Here is a 26129-nt window from a genome sequence, read left to right on the forward strand (position 1 = left end):
CCCCTTTAAGAGCCTGCTCCGCGGGACTGATGTTCGAACTGCCCTGGCGGCCCTCCTCGGTCTCCGATTGGCCGCGCGAGGCGCACGAGGGCGCGCCGGCCGGCCCGGAACGGTTGGCGGCCCTCCGCGATTGGCGGGCGAGCGGCCTATATAAGGCGTGGGGCGGCGCGGCTGCCCTCAGTTAGCGACTGGATCCGAAGCTGGGCTTTTGTGTATTGTGGTCGGGACGCGGGGGGCCGTGAGCGCGTCACCGTGAGTCGTTTCTCTTCAGTCTGCTGTTCCGAGGGTCTACCCCCGGGCCGACTTGTGGACGCCTCTCGTCCCCTCCCAGCTTCCGAACCTGCGCCAGGGCTCGCCCCTCACCTCCGCGCCAGCCCGTGAGGGAGACAGGATGGAGTTCAAGCTGGAGGCTCACCGCATCGTCAGCATCTCCCTGGGCAAGATCTACAACTCGCGGGGCCAGCGCGGCGGCATCAAGCTGCACAAGAACCTGCTGGTCTCGCTGGTGCTGCGCAGCGCCCGCCAGGTCTACCTGAGCGACCCGTGCCCCGGCCTCTACCTGGCGGGGTCCCCGGCGCCGCCGCAGCCCGGGGAGCCGGCGGCCGGGCCACCCGCGGGCTGGGGGGAGCCGCCCCCGCCGGCCGCCCGCGCCGCCTGGCCGGAGACGGAGACGCCGCCGGAGCGCCCCGCTGTCCCGGACGCGCCGCGGGCGGGTGACGCGGAGCCCGCGGCCGCGGCGCCGGGCGCCGGGGACAGTCTTCAGGGCGGAGAGGCGGAAGCTGCTTGGCGCCGCGTGGAGGGCCCGCGCGAGGCGGCGGCCGGGGGAGCCGGGAGCCCCGCCGGGGTCGCGGACGTCTGTCCCGAGGGGCCACGGGCGGCGCGCCGCCCCTGCGGCTGCCCCGCGGGAGGGGAGGACCCGCTGGGGGCGCTGAGCGCGCCGCCCCGCGTGGACTGCCGCTGCGCGCCGCGGCCCGCCGAGGACGAGCGCCCCGCGCCGCCCGCCGTCGGCCCCAGGAAGCGCGGCGCGGCGGGGGTGGGCGGCGGCCCCGCGGGCTGCCAGGCGCTCGGCGCGAGCCCGCTGAAGAAGCCCCGGCGGCACTTGGAGGAGCAGCCGGCCGGGGCGGCGGCCGAGGAGGAGGAGGAGATGGAGACCGGTAACGTGGCCAACCTCATTAGCATCTTCGGTTCCAGCTTCTCGGGACTCTTACGGAAAAGCCCCGGGGGCGGCCGGGAGGAAGCCGAGGGAGAGGAGAGCGGCCCGGAAGCCGCCGAGCCCGGGCAGATCTGCTGCGACAAGGCGGTGCTGAGAGACATGAACCCGTGGAGCACAGCCATCGTGGCCTTCTGAGCCCAGGGGCCCCGTGCGGGAAGCAGGTTGAGCAGCGGGCGACTCCGACGTGAGGGCTGGGCCTCTCCCGGCTGCGAGGCCGCCCCAGAGACGAAGGCGCCGGGCGCGGTGCGGAGACTGTGGGTGCTGCTGGGCAGCACGGACTCACTGCCCTCGGCCTCGGCGGCCCTGCGGGGACTCGGGGGCGTGAGGCTTATTGGAAGAGGACGATCGTTAACTTTTGTGTCTGTGTGTGTGTGTGTGTCAGTTTGTCTTGTTGAATTAAGACTATTTTGTCCTTTTGGAATGCGTCGCCCTTGCCCCGGGGCTCAGGAGGTTGGGGGCGACAGGGACTTTCCTCTGCCGGCAGCACCGAGAAGGAAGCGGCTAAAAGGGCCGGGGCCGGGGAGTTCCCCATTCGTTCTCGGGGGAGGAAGGGACTTTACACACACCCCTTACATGAAAGCTAGAACCGCACCCGGGCCAGGAGTGGCGTTTCCTCCCAGGATTTCCTAAATCTAGAGGGATTTAGTCTGGAGTAGAGACTTGTGTCCTTTTCTCTCCCTCCCCACCTTTCTCTTTCACTGAAGAAACGTCTGTACCCTGTGATTACTCTGGGAAAGGGGAATGTTAGCGGCCCATGTCTTCCCCACAGGGGAAAAAAAGCTTGATAAACTTCACAGGAAAGTTCAAGCTTGGAAATATGGAGTTTATAGAGAAGAGATATATTTTCAAAAGCTCTAGATCAGAACTACTACACAGTGCTTTTAAAAAAGTGTTTAATGAAACAAAGTTTACAGACAGAAGCCCTAAGTGGAATGACCTTCTGGGTTTGTATATATGGTGACTCCAGTCTTTGTTGTATAAAGGTTGGGGGAGCTGACAAGGTTTTTGTACAGTATTTTCTCCTTCGTTGTATTGATTTTTGTATAAAAATGTAACTTTACGTGTCTAACACGTATTAAATATTTTGAAGCAACTTCACTGCCTCCTTGTGTGTAATCACCTGTCTGGGTTGGGAGGGAAACAGGAGGGAGATCTATGGTCTGGGCTGGAAAATTGAAGGTGTGGTTTTTAATATCAGTCATGCACAGACTGGGGACATTGTCTGCTGACTTCACTAAGTATCAAGAGAAACACATTTAAGGTTTCTCCCCCCAGATCAGGGGACTGCTTTTAGATACTAATATCAGTGCCCTGCCAGTTTCTTGAGACCTGCTACTACAACTGTCTTTTCTCAAGTCAATTTAGACCAGTTTGGTTTTCTACAGCCCAATCTGATGGTGTCTAGTGTTAAATAACTTAAGTGCCAACTTTTGAAGCCACAAAAATGGTTCCCAGCCACAAAAATTGTTTTCTCTAAAACTACGTTTTCTGTTAAACTGTATAACATAGGTCATTTTTCAGCTTGCTTATTGAAAAAAATCTGACATATGAGGGAAGGTGAGACTGATTTGCCCAGCTGGTCAGGTCCACCTCTGCATTCCAGTGGATATCAGGATGGAATTTTCAATGCTTTTTTTCTTTTATTGTTATATCTGTAGAAAGTAAATGTATCAGTGAAAGGAAATTGTGTGACACTAGCTAAGGAAGGAGGGCTAGGCAAATTTGACTTATTTAGCAAAACTTCCTGATGTGCTTTTCTCACCCAAATGGTGACATCAGTGTTTGGGTCATGGTAAACATTTAGGTGATGACAGCTAAGTCATCCGTTGATCTTACTACAATTACTACATTTTAAGAGATTTTGTCTAAGGCAAAATGTTCAATATTTGAAAGGTATTCAATAATCTATTTCAGAAGCAAATCAATTAGAAAATGGTATCTTAAAATATGGTTGCTAGTACTTTAAAAAATGGTATTGGTCTATAACAGCTTATGAGTAAATAGGGTGTTTAAGAGATGGGAGAAATTGAGGGAAGATTAGACAAAGCTTTAAGTAAAGATTATGGACTTTGAGTGAAAGGAGCATATGAATGGTGCTTTGGCCTTCCTAAAGTCCTGATTATATGAACTGTCATAGCTGAGTAGGCCAATGCTTGGATATTTTTGCAACTGTATTAGTGATTCATTAAGCATAAGGAACTGGCTACTTTATGCTCCCTCACCATAATATATTCGTAGAATTAAACATTCTGTAATCAGAGTCTTGTTAAAATTGGTTTTCTTTCAGAGATTATCTCCTTAAGTTCCGTTACAGCCACAAGAGATCCATTGAGTGCTGACTACTTAAACTGAAAAAGGTGTCCAGGGCCTTAATTTTGCTAACATTTCATGTTGCTAGAAAGTAATTATTATGCTTGAACAGCTACCTCAGTGTGTTTTTATATTTGAAAAGGGGTAACATTTGGTGTGTTTAAGAGAGTTGATAGGTTTTGGATGAGACTAAAGTTCTGTTGATCGTTGTTTTCACATTAAGATGAACCATGGGGCCATGTGTCTGCTTAGAGAATGTAAATGGACGTATTTGATAGGGAAATACAGCTTTGTAGGAAATCAGAAAAGATCATTTTTGTTGCAGAATTGTTGCAGAAGCAGTATAGTGTAATGGTTAGAGCTTGGGCACTGGAGCCAGACTTGCTTGTTTTGTATCTTGGCTCTGCCCCTTATTTGCCAAGGGACCCTGGACAAGTTACTTCATCTCTCTGTGCCTCAGTTTTTTCAAATGTGAAATTGAGATAATTGTACCTACTTCATAGGGTTGTGAAAATTAATGAGTTACTGCCCTTAAAGTTCTTAGAGAAGGTACCTCATACATAGTAAGCACTCAATTGGCAGTTATTGTTGATGTAGAAGTGAATTCTGTTTATAAATCAGATATATTATGGTCAAAGAATTGTGTATATTTGTAAGAAAGGAGGGGAAGGGAGAATACATTTTTAAATTATCCTATCTGTGAATGGTGGGTTCTTTTATTCTTCTCTGGACACTTGGCAGTCACAAAACTTAGTTCCATCAGCATAGTTTTGCTGTTCTGTATGTCTTACACCAACCCTGTGACTTTCCTGATTGTATCAAACAACTCTATTTTCAGGGAGGAGTAAGTAGGAGTGAAAACACTCAAGGAGCAAAGATCTTGTTGACATACAGATGCTTTCTGTGGATGAGTAAAGGAAAAAAAATAGCACACAGAGTTATTTTTAGCCTGAATTGCTTGGGCATAGAATGTTTCTTAAGCTGTGTTAATTGATAGGTCCTGGAAAAGAGCCTTCCCAGTGCCAAGATGGGGTTATCACAAACAACTAAATCAGATTCAGTGTGACTACAAATGAAGCCGTAGTTGTAGCACCTGACCACTCGGAGGGACCTGTTCACTTGAGCAAATTAACCTTAGCTCTGGTCTGGAAAAACAAATTTGACTGCCATGTAAAAAACATATTTAAAGTACTTTTTGACAAGTACTCCAAGAAGACCACATTAGTAGTGAATAAAGGTAATAAGTTTTAGTACAGCGCTTCTCAACCATGTCGCTTTAAAGCTGTCTTTCCTCTCAGAAACCATTGATTATACTTGGGGAAAGGACCTAATGATGGAAAGCTTGAACTGCATGAAGGGACTGGATTTTCTCTAAGGCACCTAATGAAGTAGTAATAACCCTTCCATTCCTACCATTCATCACTGATTGGATTTTGGGATAAGAAGTGGAAGGGAATGGGCCATTTAACAACTTTGGTAGAATTCTTCTCAGAATAAAGATGTAGTAAATATTGGGAACAGAATTAATAATGACAAAACTGCTCCATTTTATCTCTGCATTAGTCTGAGTCGCTTACTTCAACTTGCTAGGCTTGACAACTCAGCTTAGAGCCTGTGAGATGGGGTCGAAAGGCTAATACCCACTGTGACAGAGTTTGATGGACATTTATTTCCTTATACTTTTTTTTTTAAGTAGAGTTAGTTCAGTTCACTGAATAACCAAAGAACTTCTGATCTCTTGCCCTAAATATTTTATTCTTGTCCTGTTTGTGAATTTTTTATTCTCCTAGGCTTGCTTTTATCCCAGCAGTTACTGAAAGAAGATGAGAATGAAAAGAAACAGTGATCCAACCCTCCTGTGACTATGAAAGAAGCCATTACTCTTAGGTGCAGAACTCCGGTGGGGAGTGAGGTCTGCTTCCCAGGATTCCTGGCACTCTTTCCAGTAATGAGCAGTTTGTCTCTCAGCCTTTGAACCATTGTTCAAATTTAAAATTCTACCCAGCGGAAAGCCTTGGGAGGAAAAACATAGTAGAAGCAGAGTTGATGTTAGGAATCATTGTGATCTTAACTCATGCCCTGGGAATTTTTCAGTAACAATTCTTGAGAATACAATAGAGAAGAGAATATGTGAGAGCAGAAAGTGTAAAAGGATACACACATCTAGTAGAATGCTTCCTTCCTGATCCAAACACAGTTTTTCCCAATGCCTGCCACAACCCCCTCCCCCAGCAGGAATGAGGGTTTTAAAAATAAAATCTCTCTCTAGCCATTGCCCTCTCCCAGAAGAATATAGCCCAAAGTGTCTTTGCTGGACTATATCCTGGGGTTTATCTCAGACCTTTGGAATCCTACAAGCAGGGAGGGAGAAGCCTCCAGGGACTGCATTCCTAAAAGGGCCTTTCTCTTCTCTCCTGACCAGCAGTGGCCTCCACCACTGGATGCTGCCCACTTATGGGCAGAAAGATGCTGCCCACTTATGGGCAGGTGAGAAAGAATATTGGCTATCAGCTTTTGAAAGCTACAGGAAGAAAGGCTGGTCCCTATCACTATTACTGAGCATCTCTAGCAGGTGATTCTCTTAGGGGATTGGCATAAATAAAGTAGGCCTGTGGTATTTGTTGGTAAATACTTATTTTATATAAAAAGTTTTCTGGGACATGGTCACAAGAAGCCCTTATGACTGTGTGATAACCCCTAACTTAAAAGGATTGAGGTGAGACTCAGCTGCCCCTTTTCCACCCATTTAGCACCAAGTCAGCCCTGGTCCCAGCCTTCTGCTTTCTTGCTATGAACTGGGCCTCTGCCAGACTTCCCCAGCCCAATTATTCCACTAGATGCCAAGGCAAGGCTCCTTTCAGTTTTTCTAGAATTCAGGGATATGCCAAAAGCCATGTGTTCCCTCTTGTTCTTTGACCCGTTCCATCTATCAAGTCTTGGGGCAGGGCAGCTGCTGGGAACTCTCTTTCTCTGAGGTAAAGGAGAACCATTCTATTCCCTCTGCTCAAAGCACTGAAGTTATTGCTGAGATGCAGGATTTCCTTTGGCTATTCCCCGTACTTGATCCCTTTCCTGAATCCGGGATACTACCCATGAGATTTTTTCTCCAAATTGATTCACATCTGCTTGGCTATTTCTTTCTAGCCAGTCACAGCATCATCTTTCCCTTTGCGGCATAGATTCTTCCATCAGTGCTGGAGTTGTTTTGTCTTTCCGTCTCTCTGTCTGGGTCTTTCTAAAACTCCCCTCCTTCTACTCTCTCCTGAAGACACATTCATTGTTTGCCTGGGAAAGAGTCTGAGTGCTCAGGGAAGAGCTGTGGTTGAGAATGCTACTGCTGGCTAAGAAGGAGCAGAGTTGCATTTCTTGACCTTGAGACTTGTAGAGTCTCCAGAGCCTCTGCGCCCTGGAGATCAAGCCATAGCTGTGGTAGCTGGTTGTCCAATTCTGATGCCTCACCAGACTCCCAATTCCGTCATAATAGTAGGGGTGGATATGGGAGTATCCATCCTAGAAACAGGAGCAGCCACTGAAAACCAGCTTGGCTTGTGGCCAGAGGGAGGAAAGGAGAGGCAAAGCCAGGGGAGCCCAAACGTGGGCTACACAGCATTTCCGCTCCTGCTTCCCTTTGCTAGAACTGTGTGTGCCACTTGCTAGAACAGAAAATGAATCACAGAGCTGCTCTGACGGAGAAATCCAAAATCACATCTTTGCCTTGTCTCCCCCGTCTAGACTTTGATTGATTAATAGAAATTTTTTACTGTGAGTTACCAGAAGTGGGAGTAGGGGAGTAATCACCCACTGGAATCATGCAACAGAGGTGACCAGCAGGAAGTGAGCTAGAGGGTGTGAAGAGATACTGTGGGGTAGGGGGCAGTCATCAGGAGGAATTGCCACTGAGTCAAGTTCTCCTGCTCAAGAAGGTCTGCTGTGGGCCGAGTGAATCCAGGGCAGGAGCGCCCCACCCACTTTTTTTTTCAAGTTGCTCCAAAGCTCCCATTTTTTTCAGACTATTTCCAAGTTTTATTTTTGGCTTGGAAAAGGGTGAAAGTGCCTTGGCATCTGCATTTATCTGCTGTCTCTCTCTCTGTGTGACCTACTTTAGAGACTGAAGTTGCTTTTATTTTTATGGCCACGGGAGAAGTCTCTAAAAGCAAAGATTCAGTTTCAGAAGCTGAACTTAAGGCACATGGGACGCTATGCTGAGGTTATTACTCTATGATTTCTGTGGTTTTCTCCCCCCACCCCACTCCCTTTTCAAAATGTCTTTTAAAAGGCACTCCTAGTCTGCACTGCTGAGAGCAGCTGTAAAGATGCGGTGTGTGGGCGATTCTGGTGTGTGGGTTGGCCCAGCTGTCTGCTTCCCAACCTTTTAGTCACCTCGGCATCAGGCATCTGGCCTCCTAACATGGAGCTTGTAGCTCCTTAAGACTTTTGAACTCGTCTATGAGAAAGGGAGACAGAGAGGGGAGAGTCTCCTACTTATCAGTCAGGAAAGAGTAAAGGAGGTCCAGAGAGTGAGTAGGTCATCTTGAAAGGTCAGGTGAAGACCCAAGCAGAGGCAGTGTTAGAATTCACCCTGGACTAGTTCCTTGGGACCCCTCTGAGCAAGGGACTTGTGGACCAGAATGTGAAAATGTGACTCACTACTTGGAGAGTCATTCATCTTTCTTGGTTTCTATTTACAGTAAAAAGAAAAAAAAAAGTATCCACTTGCCTCACAATTGTGATTTAAAGATAAATTAGTGTTTGTAAAGCAAAGCTAGAAGATATAAACAGCTCAGCCTTGGGTGCCGTCAATTAAGTTTTTACAGGAACACTCAGAAGGAACTCATCAATAGTGAATACATAGATGCAAACAACAGGCTCCTGGCCCTCAAGTCAGATTACATTCCAAATAAGACACAAAAAAAACACAGAAAACCCCTAGAAAATCTGACAGTAGATAAGTAAGTGTGATTTAGCCCTTTGCTTCTCTAAGTACGGTCCATGGACCAGCAACATGGGTATCATCTGGGAGCTTATTGGAAATGCAGAATCTCAGGCCCCACCCCAGACCTACTGAATCTGCATTTTAACAAGATCCCCAGGTGATCTGTATTCACATTAAAGTTTAAAAAGCAGATATTTCCACTGATCTCAGGGTCAAGTGGGAACTTCTCAGGTTGAGGTCAAACAAGGCCTAGCTCCCTCTTGCCATTTCTTTCCTCACATGCTGCCTCCACCCATATGGTACCACCTGCAAGCTTCTGGGCCTTTTCATATGCTGTTCCCCAGGGGGTCATGACCAACTTTTAGAGACGGTCCTTAAAGCTGAGAGCATAGAGAAACTCTCTAGGCAAGAGAGCCTTAGGGCAGAAGCTAAGGACCTAGTGAAGGGTAAGCCTAGAGGTAGAGGCTGGAGTAGGGAGAGGGCGCTGTCAGCAGGAACGCAGTTTGTGAAGAGGTGAGAGTAGAGCCAAGGGAGATGGGCAACAGAAAAGTCAAGGAGAACAAGAACAAAGAAAATGTCATTGAACTGAAGATTGTCAGCAGTGACTTTTGAGAGAGGTTCGGGTAGAAGATGGGAGAGAAAACCCGATTATAAAGGGAGTGAAGGGAAGGATGTGGAGGCTCTGGCTGTAGCCCCCTCCCCAAGAAATTTGGCATAAAAGGCAAAAGAGAATCAGGATGATAGCTCGAGAAGACACTGGGTCAATTGAAAGGGCCTGTGCATGTCTGAAGACAGAACCAATGGGTGCAGAAACAGCTATATTGACGTGAATGAGGTTTGAATATGTAAAATGCTAAGTATGAGTCTCTTATCAGAAGGAATAAACACTTTCTTTTCTTTCTCTTTTCAAATAAAAGGAGACTGGAGACACTAATAAATCACTCTAGAGACCTTGTTAGCATCAGCAGCCCTCATTCTCTTCCTCACTCCCAGCCCACGAAGACTCTTGCAGCTTAAACTCTGGCATACCAGTTGGCAAGGTAACAAACTGCAAGAAGATCCTGGAGGATAAAGGATTGCTTCCCCAAACGCTAGTGCTGCCTGCTACTAATCTAAAGATATATATATTTCTGATGCTTCGTCCTCTTTATATATTAGGAGTTTAAACCTATCGGAATGCAGGCATGTGCTATGAGGAAAGCAGGATTTGGGGTTCTTGTTGGCAGAAACACACACACACACACACACTCTTGTACTCTGTTCTCATTCGGAAAGCCAGTTATGAATGAGTGTGTTTTCCTGGGTAAGAAATTCTCTCTTCCTTCCCTCCCAAGCAAGTCCGACCTCATCTGTCATTTTCAGTATTATGGAGGATTAGTCTGAGGCTGAGAACAGGTTGAGACATGTCCAACAAAGAGGCTCCGGATACTGAGAGAAAAGGGAGGGAAGCTGTGCAGTTTTAGGTCTCTTAAGGCAACTGATGAAAGGTTACGGAGGTGAGAGTAGGAGTGGGAGAGAAGGGTGGACGGATGGAGAAGGCAAGAGAGACAGATGTCTGTGAAGATTTCAAGAGAAACACAAGACTAAAATAAACTCAGAATCAGAAAACAGGAAGAACGTGAGAAGAAGGAAAAGGTAATGGACTGAGCACTGCAGTGTACTTGATAAAACATAGCCCCGTCCAGATGGAGAAATGGCATTATCCCCCAGAAGGTCCTCTGGAACATGGGGGAAAGTGCAAAAGAATTAATAGCTCTACTTGGTAGTGGGATCATTTTGTGCTAAAGCTGGAAGAGAGATTTACAAAGCCATATCATTCCCGGACCTTCATCACAATTTTCTGAAAGGATATGAGGCCCTAACTTGTTAGTCTTTGCATGCCTAGACCACCCAGAGACAAAATTCAACCCAGAGCTCAAAATTCCTCCAGTCTGTTTGCTTTCTGTCCTAATTAGCTGAAGCTATTTCTAAAAACAAACAGATCATCTCCTCTCACGGATTCCCTGGCAGCCCTTTCCCCACTGCTACCTGCATCCAGTGCCTTCCGACTTCTGTCTGCTTCTTCTACTCAAGTTCCTTCTCAGGCACCAGGGCTGCGACCTTGGCCTCACCTGGCCCCCACCTCCCCATCTTGCCAACACATCCAAACACCTGCTCAAGCTTTTGGCATTTCCTCCACAGGGAAGCGCATGTCCATTGCTGCTCTCCAGTTCTGTCACCTTTTTCATTCCTTTCTTCAAGCCCTTATTACTTCAGTCCGTTCTCCCCTTTCCCTCTACCCTCCCTTCCCCCAGCCATACCTTATAATTAATAGATTACTCATCTTACAATTTAGTTTTGGTGATGTTATCAGTCTCTGACTCAAAAGCCTCTAATGACTTCCCATATTCTCCATGAACTCCTCTGCCTGCCATTGAGCCTTTCATTCAACCTTCATTTATTGTCTACCGTGTGCCACGCACTGAGTACAAAACTGAGCAAGAAACTTCATGTCTAGGGGGGAGAAGAATGAAAAACTCATTACCATTTAGGTGATTAAAAAAATATTGATGAGGGGTGATTAAAAAAATATTGATGAGGGGTGCTTAACAAAGACAGAGTGTCAGGGAAGAGTTCCTGGGAAGAGGAGATTATTTCTGTGTTGAGTCCCAAAAGGCAAATTGTAGTTAGCCAAGTGAGGAGTAAGAGAAAAAGCATTCCAGGCAGCTAGAGCTGCATGTGCAAAGGCCCTGAGGCCAGAGAGCTGGTAGTATCTGGACATTGCAAATGCTTCCTTCTGGTTGGAGCATGGGTGTGGAGTGGGACATGGCCCCAAGGATTAGGAGAGGTCGGACTACAAAAGGCTAGGCATGCCATGCTAGCGATTTGGTTTCCTCTTGAAAGATGTGGAGGAGCCAAGGAAGGCTTTTAAGCAGGGGTGGGACCCAATCAAATTTGTATTTAGATCCATCACTGGCTGTAGTGTGGAGACAGGACTGGGAGTGGAAGAAGAGGAAAGATTGGAGGCAGGGTGAGGCAAGGGCCAGTTAGAGGGTTGTTCAACAATCCAGGTGAGAAATTCCTGGGGCTAATAGCAGCACTGGCACTTCTCCTGAGGCGCCTATTGTACATTCCCTTGTATTGTTATTTATGTACATGTTTTTTAATTTCCTTACCTCTCCCTTGGCCACTGGATTGTAAATTCTTTGAAGATAAGTGCTGGACCTTAATCTTATCTATGTAGAAGCCTTTCCATGCCAGGATCTCACTGATATCAGTTGCACCAGAGAAAGTGAAAAAAATAGGGACTAGCCTATAAGTAGTAGGCAGGAGGGAGCTCACAGCCAAAAGAGAAACGAATGTGAGGTTTCTTTTACTCCGACCCCACACTCCCTGCAGCCCAGCTGGGTTCCCACTCTGGTTTCTGAGAAGCAAATTCTGAGTCACCTCTTTCTTTCTAAATTCTCTTCCCCAAAATGATTTGAAGGCTATAGAGGTATTGGAGTAGGGAAGGTAGCAGCACCATCTGATTCTTTCCCCATCTCACAATACAGGCAAAGAGCAGTGATGTTGACAATGGCCAAGCCAAGAAGAATGTAGCCAGAACAGAGCCATCTGCCTCTCAGCCCTGGGACCTTGCTTCCACTGAGGGTGGAATTTCACTTGGAAAGTAGGCAGGGGGTGGTGAAATTAGCCTTGAGAAGCTGGGTGGGAGGGGGGCTTGAGGGAAGGCAAACATCCTCTCAGGCAAGTGAGTAGAATCAAATTATTTAGGCCACTTCTCTGGTTACCCTGCTGTCTTGTAGGTAATTGCTTGTTTACTCACTTCCAGTTCTCAGAGGCTGTTGGACTCCTGCTGCTCTGGGAGTTGTGGGCTTACTGACTCCCCTTCTCCCCTCACCTTCTCCACTGTATTGAACCAGCTGGGAAGAAACAGAGACCAGAGTTCAAGTTCTAATGAGGTCTCTAGTGACGGAGGTGATAGTCTTCATTTGGTCCCGGGCAGAGAGATGTTGAAATCCCAGAACCAGCGCTTAAATTAGTTGTTGGCCTGGTGCTCAGAATGAGTACCCCTGGGAGGCAGGCAGGCCTCTGGAACCGGGTTCCTGGGAGAGGGGCTTGAAGCGCAAGTAGCCCTACTGGGCTCATTTCTTCCCCAACCTACAGCCCCTCCCCCAGGGAGGGCATTTGAGTGCCATGATTTAATAAACCTCTGACAGTCAGAGTGGATTAAAGATGTGATAAACATAAGTATGCAACTGGTACTCATAAAGAAAACAGTAGAAGGTAAGTGAATCCTCTGACTATAACTGGTAAGAACTTGGACTAATGCTCCCAAAAGGGGACAGATAGATATTAGTCCCTTCATTAACTAAGGTCTTCATCTGCATTTCTATTGTGAGGGATGATCATGGATTAGTTTAAGTAAGACTTTTGTGCCTCTGGAGACCAGAATTCTGTGAAAACATTGACACCTTGCTAGTGAAAGCCATAGGTATGCAATTCATATCTTCTCCTAACTAAAGCACATTATTGCTTATTTACAAATGGGTAGGGCTGCAATAAACTAACCCTTAGGAGACCCCCCAGGTCAAACAAAGATAATTGACTGGAGAATGTTAATATGAACCTAACTGAGGAGTTCACTGTTGATTCTACTAAGGGATATTAGGTCCTTACGGACTCTCAGCCTTGATCTCTGTTCAAGTTCAGTTCTCTTTGGCCACAGCCTTGGGAAGGCAGAGTCCTTGGGTAGGAGGAAGAAGAACAGTATCTCCAATGGCATCTGGGGCATCTCTGCTCCTTCCTTCCCTCCACTGTACCCTCCTCTCAGCAGTACTTGTGGCTCCCCCAAAAGCCATGTTTTCCCAGCATTCCTCTGCCTGGACTGTTTTCCCCATACACTTGCTGGGCCAATTAATCCTTGCAGACACTTCTCCTTGCTGTAATTATTTGTTCACATGTTTCTTTTCCTGACCAGACTGTGCCCTCCCCACCCCTAAATCACATTCATCTTTCTGTCCCCATAATCTAGACCAGAATCTAGCCCATGGTGAGTACTTAGCATTAGTTGACTAGATGTTGTCTGGGGAGACTCAAGGCTTGGTTCGGCTATTCACAATCTGTATGACTTCCAGCAAGTCACTTTGAGCTTTAGCTTCTTCATTTAAAAATAAATCCTGCCAATTCCAACTCACACGGTTACGAATTAAAAATGAGACAACTGTGGAAGTGCTGAACAAAACGCCAGGTGGTGGAGGTGGTAGGAGGGGCGCTCAGCTCCAAGCAAGACATATTTGTCTTAGTCTGCTCGGGCTGCCATAACCAAAAGCCACAGACTGGGTGGCTTAAACAACAGAAATGTATCTTCTCACAGTTTTGGAGGATGGGAGTCTGAGATCAGGGTCCCAGCATGGCTGGGTTCTAGAGAGGGATCTCTTCCTGGCTTGCAGATGGCTGCCTTCTCATTGTGTCCTTGCCTGGTGGTGGTGGTGGGGAGATCTCTCTTTTCCTCTTCATATAAAGCCACAGTCCTTATGACCTCACTTAACTCTAATTACCTCCTAAAGACCCTATCTCCAGATACAGTCACATGGGAGTTAGGGCTTCAACATATGAATTGGGGGCAGGGGGACACAATTCAGTCCATAGTAATATTAAAAGGGATTCAACAGCATATAGAACCCTTCAGTCCTGCTTCCATGTCCCCCCTTGTAGATCTGCCACCTCCCTGAGTCCAAGCACCCTCTTGTCTTGCTCTCTGAACAAAAGATTGTCATTCTGTTGCTGTGTCAACATTTATTCTAACTCCGTCTCTCTTATTGGGGCTGCTCTTCTGGGCTTGGGTTTTGGTGCCTACATTTGGAGTGTGTAGTAGTTGAAGCTGTCTTTTAGGCTAAGAAGCAAAAAGGAAGTCATCTTGTGTTTTAACGCCAAACTGAGCGAAGGATACAGGAGTGGCCCTGGAAAAACAAATAAATTTCTCTCTGACTGAATTTCTTCCCCCATTCAGAGGAGTCTGGAGAGAGAACCAACAGAGCCTTGGAAAGCGTTTTGCAGCTACAGTATATGAATCATGACTTGTATACCAATTAATAGATGTTCCAATAACCAAAGCATTTGTGTGACACATCCTATGGCTTATGAAGATTATTTCATACATTATCTCATCTTCACAACAATCATTTCACAGACAAGGAAACTTAGGCCTAAATGGCCAGCAAGTCTCATGCCTAAGTCCTCTGACTGTATATCCCTAAACTTTTTCCACCATACCAAGGTAAGCCAGCTACACCACTTCAGAGAAAATATAGGACTCTAAGAACTAACAAAGTCTAACTCTTTATGCTCCTCTACTATGACCATAGATAGCCCAGGCTCTTGTTTTATTAGCCCCATATGAATCCTTTCTTCTTGCTCTGGAATTTTATGGAGTTTGAAGTAGAAAAATACGGAATGAGGTGACATTCTTAGAGGAAAGGACTTCACAAACGCAAGGTATTATTTTATGTTCATTTGATTTCCCACCAAATTTCAGAGGACCCTGAATACTTTTTTAGTGTATTTCCTTGGGATGCTCTGCCCACTCAGGACAACTGAATTGATGGAGGCACTGTCTGGTTTTAATCATATCCATTCACTAAACGTTAATTTAGTTCAGAACCTTCTGTGTGCCAGGGGGTCTGCCCTGCAGGAGCTCACATTCCAAATAAGTCAGGGGTAGATTCTGCCCTTAAGAGGGACGGTATAAATGGAGCTCTCTCGCCCCCACCCCCATTTGTTCCGTCGGGAAAGTCTCGATTTTGACCCAATCACGCAGGAAGCTGGAGACACTCTTGAGGATCTGCAGTACTCCCTCCTCACCACACCAACAAACAAAACGCTCGAGGGTCATGCACGGTCGAAATCTTCCTCTCAAGGGGGCGGTAATCCCCGCGTGGAGCAACAGAGACTTTTTTCACGGGGTGCAGTGCACTTGGGGAGGGGGCTCCGTGGAACGCACGACCCCTGCTCCCGTGGGCGATTCCCCCTCCAGCCCATTGCCCCCTGGGCCCACACTTCTCGGTTTCTCCGGCCCTCGGGCAGAGGAGGGCTTTATTTTCCGGGTCCCTCTTTTATCTGGCCCCGTAGGCCGGGGACCCTCCGCCAAGGTCTCCTCCCATCCCAGAAGGAAGGGCGGGGTGCTCTGGGAGGATTTCGAGGGGCCAGGAGGTCAGGCGGGGCCGGGGGAGGCTCCGAGGAGACTATAGACCAGCACGGCGCTCCTGCAGCCTGCGCCGCCGCGGAGCTTCCTCCCCTGCTCCCGCCTTTCCGGGCCGGCCGGCCGAGACGGGGAGGCTTCCTGCGGCCCGGCCCCTCGGCAGCCCGGCCCGAGCGCTGGCCCGGGAGGGGGCCGGGCTGGGGTCGAGCGCGCGGCGCCGCGGGAGGGGCGGGGGAGGGGAGCGAGGCCGGGCTGCGTTCGGAGTCGCCTCCCGCGCGCCGCTGCCGCCGTTGCCAGGGCGACCGGGGGGGCGCCCAGGTCGCGGGGGTGGCGGCCGCGGCGGGGGCCCGCGGACCGGCGCAGCGGGCGGAGCGGGGAGGGCCCGGGGCGGACGGGCGGGGGCGGGAGTCGCTGCCTTGTCGCCATGGGAACGTCGCAGCTATTTCCAACCCCCGGGCCGTGCCAGTGGCGCCGTGCCAGGGTGCGAGGGTATTGCAGGACAGCGGCAATCTGCTGCGGCCTGGGACGTAACAATGCGCCCCTTCTGGAGCGCGGGGCCCGCGGGCAAGAGGCCGGCTCATCGCAGGGGCCCGGGCCCCGCCTCAGACGTCACGCCTGCTCTCGGGCGCTCCTCGGCGGGGAACCTGGCGACCCTGGGCGCTCCAGGCTGCACGTGTGCCCCCGCCGCTGCCCTCGCCAGACAAAGCGGTCCCTCCCGGGCGGGTTTCCTTCGCGCCCCCCCTTCACTCGATGGACCCTTTGATTTCTTCCCAGTGTCGTCTTCATCTCTCAAGCGTTCCACCACTCGCAACTACCTCCTGGAGTGCCTTTTCTTTTCTGCTCGCCACCTCCAGTTTAGCCCTCACGCCAAAGCTTTGCCTTAAAAACGACTGCATTTGACCTTGCCCCTCCCCCGCTCTCATCGCCTCTGGTAGCTTGATACATTTGTTATAAGGGCAACTGCTCCCCTCTTTTATTTTTCAGCTCCGCGTTACCTTTTCGATTGTCCGCTCCCTTTTCTATCAGAACCTATTTTCTGTCCTCAGCCTTTTCAAGACTTCCAGAAACCCTCTTGACACTCTGCCTCTTTCCTGGTTTCCTTTTCATTTTTTCTCTCAGAGGGCTGTGGACAGCGGAGGAGAGATTGCACATGGCTACCCTAGATTGAGTCCCCTTTGTATCTCGCTGACACCACCCTTGTTTTTGCGACCCTGAAACCACATTGGTTGGGTACCGTGGGTGGGGCTGTAGGTGGGAGTGGGAGGATTCTGCTGCTGTTGCTGCCATTAGCAGCCTCTTTGCCTGTGACCTTCAGTAAAGGAAGCTTCTGGGAACTGGCCAAAGACCCTTGAAATGAAACTTGAGGAGTAAACTTGCTTACTCCATCTCTGCTTGGTCACTCTTTGCTTTGGTTCATACACCGTCTTCCTCCTCCCCACCTCTAGACTCCCTTCACCCCTGCCCCGCCCCCCTCAACATCACATTGTTCATCCCTTTGGCACCAACCCTAAAAGAGGAAAGGGCAGGTCCTCCTCCCCAGGAAGGAAGGTGGGGCAGAGTAGCTCCTGCAGGAAGGGAAGGAAAAAGGAGGGAAGGAAGGAAGTGGCCAACAGAAGGTGGAATCCGGTGGGAGTGCTTTGCATTGTTTTAACTTCGTTCCTTTTTTGCTGGGCAAAGTCAAGCCCAAGGCCATCCCAGAATCAAGGTTCTGCTGCCATCTCCCAGAATCCTGGCTGGGACTGCCTGCCTGAGCCTGGAGGGGACAGTCAGAGGTTTTGGTGGACATATTTAAGGGAGGTGGGCGGAGTTCAATGTGTGCTGCAGATTGTAAGCACTTACATTTTTAATGTATCCATTTCCTTTTGTTTCTTTTCTGTCCAACAGAGTCAGCTTTTATTTTGCTTTTTTTTTGGTAAAAAGCCCCAGGGTAGAACTATGCCTCAGGTAAGAAAAATGTATCTAACATTTCCTGAGGATTGTCTACTGGTGAATCTGCTCTTATAGTCTATAATATTTCACATTTACATAGGGCTTCATAGTTTATAAAGATCTGCCACTTAACCTCATCGCAACCATTATTATGACCCCTACTTGGTCCCTTTCACCCACTAACTTGAAAACGCAGCCTTTCAGGGAATAAATATTCATCAATATTGCTCTCTAATATTCCCTCCACTCTTTTTCTGGCCTAGGCCCACATTGCAGGCCCCAGGCAATGAAGTGCTTTGGTCCATTCTAGGCCTGTGGTCCAGTACCAAAGGTGCTTAGTTATAGACTAAAAGAGGTGTGTCATGTGACTACTATTTGCAGAGTGTATCTTTGCATCTCCGTTCCCTTAATATCCAAATGCCTAGAAAACTGCCAGCCAGGTTTCTGGCTCTGTAGGCAGCATCTTGTTCTTTGAAAGCCTCAAATGAAAAAAATTGACTGGTGCTTTAGAAGAGCTTGTCTGAAACCTAGCCCAAAGTTAACCTGCTGTTTGTCTTCTGGATTAGTTAACAGTGTCCTGAACACTGAGCAGAGGGCAGAGGGAGTGGGTATTGGTTTTCCTCTGTCTAGGAAAGCTCATCCTTGCTCTCTTCTGTAAGCGTGTTCTTCTGGGGGGAAAGTGTTATCAACAACATTTTGATGGCCTGAGATGGGGGTGGGGGTCAGGAAGGGAGCCCAACAACTCTAGGATCCTTCTGCGTTTCGTTTGGTTTTAAGTTGCTGTCTTGGTGGTGGAGGAAGGTATGAAGAGGTGGAGACCTGGCTGTGTGGAGTTGGGACAAGTATGGGCAGAGCTGTGGGGCTTGGCTTCCTTTCCTTCTGTCTTACCCAGTGCTTTAGAGGGAATTTGCTACCACCTTCAATTAGCAAACCAATCTGCAAGCCAGTTTGCCCTGGACACTTACTTGGGGCCCTGAGTTAGGGTGCCCCAGGGAACTTACACTCTCACAGAAAACACAAGCCCTGCAAACAGTTCTGTAATCACTGTGTGGAGGGGTGTGGGATGCAGCAGTGGGGAGGGGAGATTTCTGGTAAATAGTAGAAAGGATTTTCTCATAACCAGAGATCTCAACTATGAGAGGGGCTGGGCTTCCTTAGGCATTTGTGGTCAGGGAGATGATCAAGGAGTCTAGGCTAGATGTCCACCTGTCAGAAATCCTGTAGTGCATGTTCTTTTGCTGGTTGGGGAGTGAACTGATGACCCCCGTGGTCCCTTCTAACTCCAAGAGCCTGCAATTTTGAAATACACTAATGATTCTAGGCAGTGTTCAATGAATGGCTTGAGCTTTATAGGGATTCCATTCATCAATTATTTATTGAGTGTGTACTTTGTACTGCTGTTCTGCTGGATGCTGTGGGAGGTTCAGAGATGTGAATGGTGGGATTTCAGATCTTTGTGGAGGCCACTAACACTCAGAGCAAACTGAGGCAGGAAGGATTCCAGGCCAGAGTGAGAGGTTCTGTCTCCCATTACTTCTCAATCAAAGCCCAGAGGTCAGCATCCTCTTACACCATTGCCCTGTGATTTGTTTCTTCCTGAGATGCTGGATTGAAAGATTTCCAGAGCTTTGATCTTTAGGGGAGGGGCAGAAAAGAGAAACCATATTAATCCAGAGAGAAGCACAGAGGAAGTGGGGTCGTGTCTGCAAGGGCAAAGGCTGAGTGAGGATAGAGCCCACCCTATAGGATATGCTGGGATGGAGACAGGAATGAGAACAGGAGGAAAATGAGGTGGAAATGAATGGGCCCCTGTAGGAGGAGGTAATGAGGTGAATCAGAAAAATCTGTCACTGAGATCCAAGAAGAGACCAGGAGGTTTAATCTCTCTTGGTCTTTCTAAAAGATGAGATGTGTCAGTTAGAGGGCCTGGACTTATGAAGACAGATCTGTTTTGTTGGCTCCTACCAGGAGCCTGGGGATGGAGCAGGTGGGGGCTTGCCATGGCTGCTGTGAAAAATGATGATACCCAAGCACTTGGGCAGCCTGGAATCAGCTCTGGGGCCCATCTTTCTTTTCCCATCTTTGGCAGTAGGAGTCCTGCTAAGCGCAAGAGCTCCTTCCCTGGATGGTGCTCGACACCACCGCCACCCCCACCTCCACATCAGCATCACTCTTCTTCAGGAAGAGTCCCAGCATCTGTAGGGACTCTCCGGACCTGTAAGCCAGGGAGAGCGGCCGGGTCAGGGTGGAGATGATCACTTCAGTATGGTGAATGTCTGGGGGAAGGGAGAGCACCCTCCAAGGATTCTGATTTGCTTATCTGTTCAAGGGGAGCAACCCAGGAGTCAGTTGAGAGTCCTTAGCATCCTGGGGAATGGAAACCTCTGCCTTGGTGGTTTGTATCTGTGTGCGCCCTGGAATAGCCTCCCTCTCCCACAGCCGTGGACACGCTCAGAATCCTATGCCCAGAATGTCCTTCAGGGAGTCATGTCTTGTAGATCCAGAAGAACCTGGGTGTGTGATTCCAAGGGTCTTGTGGGGGTCGGGGGCACTCACATGCCCCTAACCACAACTTCTACTGGCCTGCAGTTTCTGTTGGGACATTGGTCTAGCGTCAGGCATAATCTTCAGGACTCACTAAAACGCAAACGTTGTCTCTGCAGGGATGCAGCTGTGGATCACCATCTGCTTTAAAGAGCAGGCCAGCAGGCACAGAAAAAGGCCTCCTAGCACAGACCAGGAGCCTGAGGGAATGGGATCTAGGACGAGGGAATTTTGCTGGGGGTAGGGACAGGTCAAGGGAGAAAAAAGTCCAAGCACCAGGGCCAGGGTTAGGAGCCATTTTTGCTGTCTTCACTCCATCCCTGTGAGCTGAAGGACTCTGGAGCTGACCCCAGGTCCTGGCTGCAGGCTCAAGGTGCTCGACCACCTCTGAACTATAGGGCCTGCGGACCCTTGACTGTGGTCTGGGTCATCTCAGAACCTCTCTGGGATAGGAGGATGCTGGAATGGGATTTCATTCTACTCTGAAATTGAGAACAGGAAGGCTGCTGCTGGGAGTTTTGCTCTTGTCTGCATTCAGATCATTGCAGAATTCTTTGCTTTGAAGAATGAACGGAAGCCAGGGGCTCAGTTTGACAAGGGATCTGCAGGGGAGTTGAGGGATGTGGTCGTGGGTTGCAGGAAGCTTCTCCTGCCCAGATGATGGATGTGATGGGCCTCTGCGAGGGATGTAGCCAGATGCTGATTGCTTTTCTGGTTTTCTCTCGGTGGTGGAGGTTCAGCTGGAAAGCCCTAGCAAGTATTTCATGCAAACCAAAGGAGGGCCAGAGGCACCTTGCCTGAACTCAGGGTCCTCAATGTCACAGACCTCTGGGTGGCAGCCTTTGGAATTCTGCCTGCAAAGGGCAAGGCTGAGGAGAAGGGGGCTGAGTTGGAAGCTGAAAGAGATGAGGTAGAGGATGGATTCTTCAGTCTCAGAGAAATTGACCTTGAGGCTAATGTACTGCATAGTGACCAAGAGTGAGCCCTCTGCCTACTGTGCCTCATTAAGTGTTGAGAGCTGAGTTGTTGACATGTAACCCAGGCAACTCAGGTCCAGCCATTCTTGGATACTGCAAGGCCACTGGGGCCTATCTCTGTGCTGACTGTTTGGCTTTATCTCCATTCTTGGCTGAGATGTTCAAGAGCTAATTGGGCTTAGAGGACTAAAAGAGGCTCGCCTTCACTTTCAGAATTAAACACAAATGCCTCAGTATTAGGTATATAAGTCTTTGTGGTCCATCCCCTCCCTACCTTTCCTGCCTCATCTTTTGACACCATCCTGCATGTACAGCACCCTCTAGTCACACTGAATTATTTGTAGTTTTCCAGAGCATGGCATACTCTTATTCCTCTCTGTCTTTGCCCAGGCTATTCCCTCTCCCTGGAGCACGCCCTTCCTTTCCCCCACTCCAGAGATGCCTGGCCTTCAAAAGAGCTTGTGTCTCATCTTTTGCAGAGAGCCTTTCCTGATGCCCACCCCCTAACCCCAGCCCCTGGTCTGAAGTAAGATGCCCCTTCTCTGTGCTCCAGAGGAGGTATGCATTCCCTAATCACAGCAGTTACCACATTAGACTGTGGTACTTTGCTCTTGTGTCTCCCTGTTCTGGAGTTTCCCAGCGCTTAGCACAGTGCCTGATATACAATCAGCACTTGTTTATTTGTTTAGTTGCTAATTGTCTGTATCCCCCACCCCCCCACCAGAATTTAAGCTCCATTAGAGAGCAAGGATCTTGCCCTTGTTCACTGCTAAACCCCAGTGTCTAGCTCATAGTGGGTCTGCAATAAATGTTTATTGAATGAATGGATGGAAGTCATGGACTGTGATTCACATTTGGTTCTTCCGCCGAGCACCCTAGTGACCGTATGTAAGTTACTCACCATATCCAGTATGGTGTGGCGGAAAGCTGGGGTGGGACCTGTGTCCAGAACACTGCCCTTAGGCACCACTTTAAGTCTTCGTTGCCTGGAATCTTATTTCAGCCTCTGCTGCTGTGGCCAATTCTGTACAGGATTCCCAGCCTTGTGCATGTGCAACTCAGAAATACAGAGGAGTTAATACCCTGTGGGGCAACTCTTGATCAATGGCGAACCAGAGCCAATGGATAAATGCTTTCCCCCTTTCTTCCCGGTTGATGATCCTGAGATACATTTCAAAGTGTCCTCAGATGGTTCCGTAGGATTGGTCAACCAGTTGACCGTTATGGACAGCTTCATAGTGCACCGCTGTATTGGCTCTCTCTCCGTCCCTGTTTCTGCCTCCTTGGGTCACATTTGCAAATACATTTTTCACATATAAGCTTTTGTCTCAGGCTCTGCTTTTGGGGGAATCTGGGTGAAGACAACCAGGTTCCACTCCTGGCTCTGCTACTTACTAGCTCTGTTTTGGGGTCAAACTATGTAGCCCCTCTGCTTCTGTTGTCTCAGCTGAAAAATGGGTATCATAATGCCACACAAGGTTTGTAACATTTGATAATGCAATATATGTGAGTGTGCCTGCTTCAGTCCCTGAATATATTAGGCACTCATGAAAGGTTTCTTTCTTTCCTCCTGCCTGTTTTTGTAGAAAGACAGGTCTAGGAAGCCTACTTGGCCTCCTAGCTGGAGAGGCCTTGTGAAGAAATGTTGCCGTGTGTGATCTCCGCTCTGGTGGGAAGGCCAGACCAGAGGAGCAAAGGGTGACTAGGCCAGATGACTCAGGCGTTTGGCAACTGGATCATTCTTCTTTGGAGCATTCTGTAAACATTGGTCAATGGAGTCTTGCAACATGCCTGACAGGTGGGAGGCGAGAAGAGGCAAGGGTGTGGAGGCAGGGAGCAGGCCAAACATCTTGCTCACAGGGGCCAGGGTGGCATGTCTGAGATCCTCCTCTGGCACGAGTATGAGGCCACATGTGCAGGGACCTCTTCATGGGTGTAGGGTAGGGCAGTGTCTTCTCAAGTTCTCTTTCTGTCCCCCACTTGCTTTCCTGTCAACCCCATGCCCTCTCCCAGATGGCATCCTTCTGCTGCAGAGAAGAATTCCAGAGTTTTTCATGCTTCCTCCCCAAGCCCCCACCCATGCTTCCCCTCCAAAATAGCTTAAGTCCCAAAGCAATGACAACTAATTTCTGGCCCTACTATAGGTGATGGGAGAGGGATTTGGGGACAGGAGATCTGCCTGGCTCCCCCTTAAGTTATATCTTATATGCCACCTCAGCCTCTAAACTGCCAGGTAAGGCAGTTTCTGGGCACATTAAGCCCATTGGCTACTGGGAAGCTCTTTGGGAAATGACTCAGGAGGGCTGGGTCGGCTTTCTTGGCATTTAGTCATTACCTCTTTGAGTGGTAAGGCCTCTGCTTCCCACCCTCCCTGGCAGTGTTATGCTCTGAGCACTGATGCTCACTGATTTGCACAGGGATCGTCTTCCTCTCTCCTCCCAGGCCTCCTGACCCCGAGGGACCAGGGGGGAGGGGAGGTTGGGGCCAGGGTGAATGTCTGGCCACAGAGGTGGCCCCCTCTCCTAGAGCCAACACCTTCCACCTCCCAAGGGACTAGATTCCTGCCCTCTCAGAAATCTGGCAGACATCTGGTCCTGGCTGGGCCCTCTGAAGGAGCCCAGGAGGGGAGAGGGGCAGTCGCCTGCAGAAGACAGGCAATGGCTGGGGCTGTGCCACTGCCTCCTCCCTGTCCCGGTGCCTCCCTCTTTTGCAACCCATCTGGGCCCCGCTTCCACCTGGCTAGCAAGACATGCTCTCTGAGCTCCTCACTGAGCCTGTGGTCAGGTGCACTTAGAGACCTGTGGCTCAGTGGCTCAGTCTGCCAACCACCGCTCTTCCCCCACTCCCACCTCTGTTGCCTGTGAGGCATCTGTCAGCCAAAGCTTAGCGAACTTTCTCTGAAGGGAAGCCACTGAGAGTGAAGGGGAGAAGGAGAATGAAAACACGTGAGAGAATGGTCAAGTTGTAAGTTGCCAGGGACTTTCATCTCTAGGCTCCCAATTCCCAAATTGCTCCACGCATCCAGGGATGAGCATCTAAATAGCCAGATGTGCATATACCACTTGCACAAACTCCGTCCCAGCCCCAACCCTCCTTCCCACACCCTGATCCTCCCCATACTCCAGACTCATGTAGTTGACCACAGATTGTACGAGTTGTGTCTTTTATCACAGTGGTTCTCAAAGTGGGGTTTCTGGACCAGCAGCATCAGCATCCCTTGGGAACTTGAAATGCAAATTCACAGGCTCACCCCAGACCTACTGAATCAGAAACTCTTGGGATGGGGCTCAGCAATCTATGCTTCTCAAGCCCCCCAGTGGATTCTGATGCTCTCTGAAGTTTGAGAACCACTGCCTTATCACAAGGTCTGTGAGAATCTGAGCAGAGAAGCACTCTGCTCTGGAAGGGGCACCTGTGACAGTATCATTTGGTTAGTTTGGTTAGTCGGGTGACAATGCCTAACTTATGGAGGCATGGAGACTGTGGGAGGAGCACTGGATAGAGTCAGGACACATGAACTCTTCTTCCCGTTTTTGATACATCTTTTTTGTGACTTAGGGCAACTCTTTCTGGCCTCTGTTTCCCAACCTGTACAATGAGAATACTACTATCCACTTCATTTTCCTGAAAACAGTGCTTCGAGTATAGGATAGGACTCTTGTAAAATTTTTTGGAAAAAGTTCAAAGTGTTTGGTAACTAAGCCTACAATGCTAGATTAAAAAAACAAACAAACAAAACTATGTTTCTGCGATCTGAACCCAAAGTGCAAGCAGAATCAAGGGGCAGGTTAGTGTGTTGGAAAGAAAAATTGAGTAGAAGTCAGGAAGTTTGGGCTCAGATTTCAGTATTGTCACTAACCAGCAGTGTGATTGTGGGTCAGCCACTTTCTGTCTCTGGACCTCATTTTCTTCATCTGTAAAATGGGAACATTAGACTAGATTGTATCTAATGTCATGCCAAAATGTAACAGTCTAAGATTCCATGACTTTGATTAGTTGACCTCATGGTCTTGATTCCCAGGGAGGCTCCATGATGTTCTGGCCTTTGCCTCATAGAAGGAGAGAAACCCAAGAAAAGAGGTGGGGCACATCAGGATGTTGTTGCTAGAGCCAGGGTTCAGGGCCCAGGGCATGGAGGATGCAGACAGAAGGCAGAGCTGGCAGGCTTTCTGAAAGGGTAACATGTTATTCTCAGAGACCATTTGCTGAAAGTCTGGGTATTTTTTTCACCCATAAAGCTTAGGTCAGCAGCTCGTAAACAAGGGAGTTCCCAAGAGAGGAGCAAGTGGGCTGGCTTTATAGACTTCTGTCCTCCTTCCTCGTTGGCTTCTTGACATTGGATGGAATTCCCTTTTACTCATCTCCACAATTGACAAAGCTGGAGACATAGAGACCAGGAGCGGGGGTGGGGGTGGGGGTGGGCGGGGGAGGGTTTGGGAGACGGAGGGTCCCAAACTAATAGGATAGGGGCATTCTCAATTCTGCATCTATTCCTCATCCTTAGCCTGGCCTTGGGTGGGCCACTCAGAAAGGATAGCAGAGAGCAGACCACCAGCTTCAGGAAGGAAAAAAGAGAGCGCAACATCCCCTTAAGACCAGCCCCCTTTGCATCCCAAACATCATCATTGGTTCTGTTGACCCTGGATGCTCCCTGCCTCCACCCAGGCCCAGGGCATGTGCCCTGAACTTCACTCACCTCCTACCTCCCACTTCTTTGGGGGCCACTCACAGCTTTGGGGAGCAGCTTAAGTGGCAGAACCGGTGTCAGAGCACCCTGGGCACTCTGAGGCTGTAGCTTCTTCTCCTGGGAACAGCCCGCGGCTATTTCTACTCCCTTAGTCAGCACAGGGCGGGAAGGGTGAGGGCCTGGGAAAGGCCAGTGGTGTGAGCTTCTGTAGCAATTGCTCCTTGGTAAACACAGTAATAGCAGGTCTGGGATTATGGTTGTTACCCCTGATAATTATCAACTGCGGCTCTTTCCCTGCTAGGTGGGCCACACCGAGCTCATCACAGCACAGGGGACTGTGGGGTAAGCTCCGGATT

At 49.1% G+C, this 26129-nt stretch overlaps 1 protein-coding gene across 1 annotated transcript; it reads left to right on the top strand.

Annotated features, from left to right (window-relative positions):
• Window positions 1-191: 191 nt before the first annotated feature.
• IER5 (immediate early response 5) lies at window positions 192-2306 on the top strand. Its single transcript, XM_087438709.1, has one exon. It carries the CDS (start codon window positions 392-394, stop codon window positions 1346-1348), a length of 957 nt encoding a protein of 318 aa, XP_087294835.1. The 5' UTR covers window positions 192-391; the 3' UTR covers window positions 1349-2306.
• The last annotated feature ends 23823 nt before the right edge of the window (window positions 2307-26129 follow it).

This window comes from Ceratotherium simum, chromosome 2 (assembly GCF_057802395.1).
Source record: "Ceratotherium simum simum isolate JZ-2026a chromosome 2, ASM5780239v1, whole genome shotgun sequence".
Lineage (NCBI taxonomy): Eukaryota > Metazoa > Chordata > Mammalia > Perissodactyla > Rhinocerotidae > Ceratotherium > Ceratotherium simum.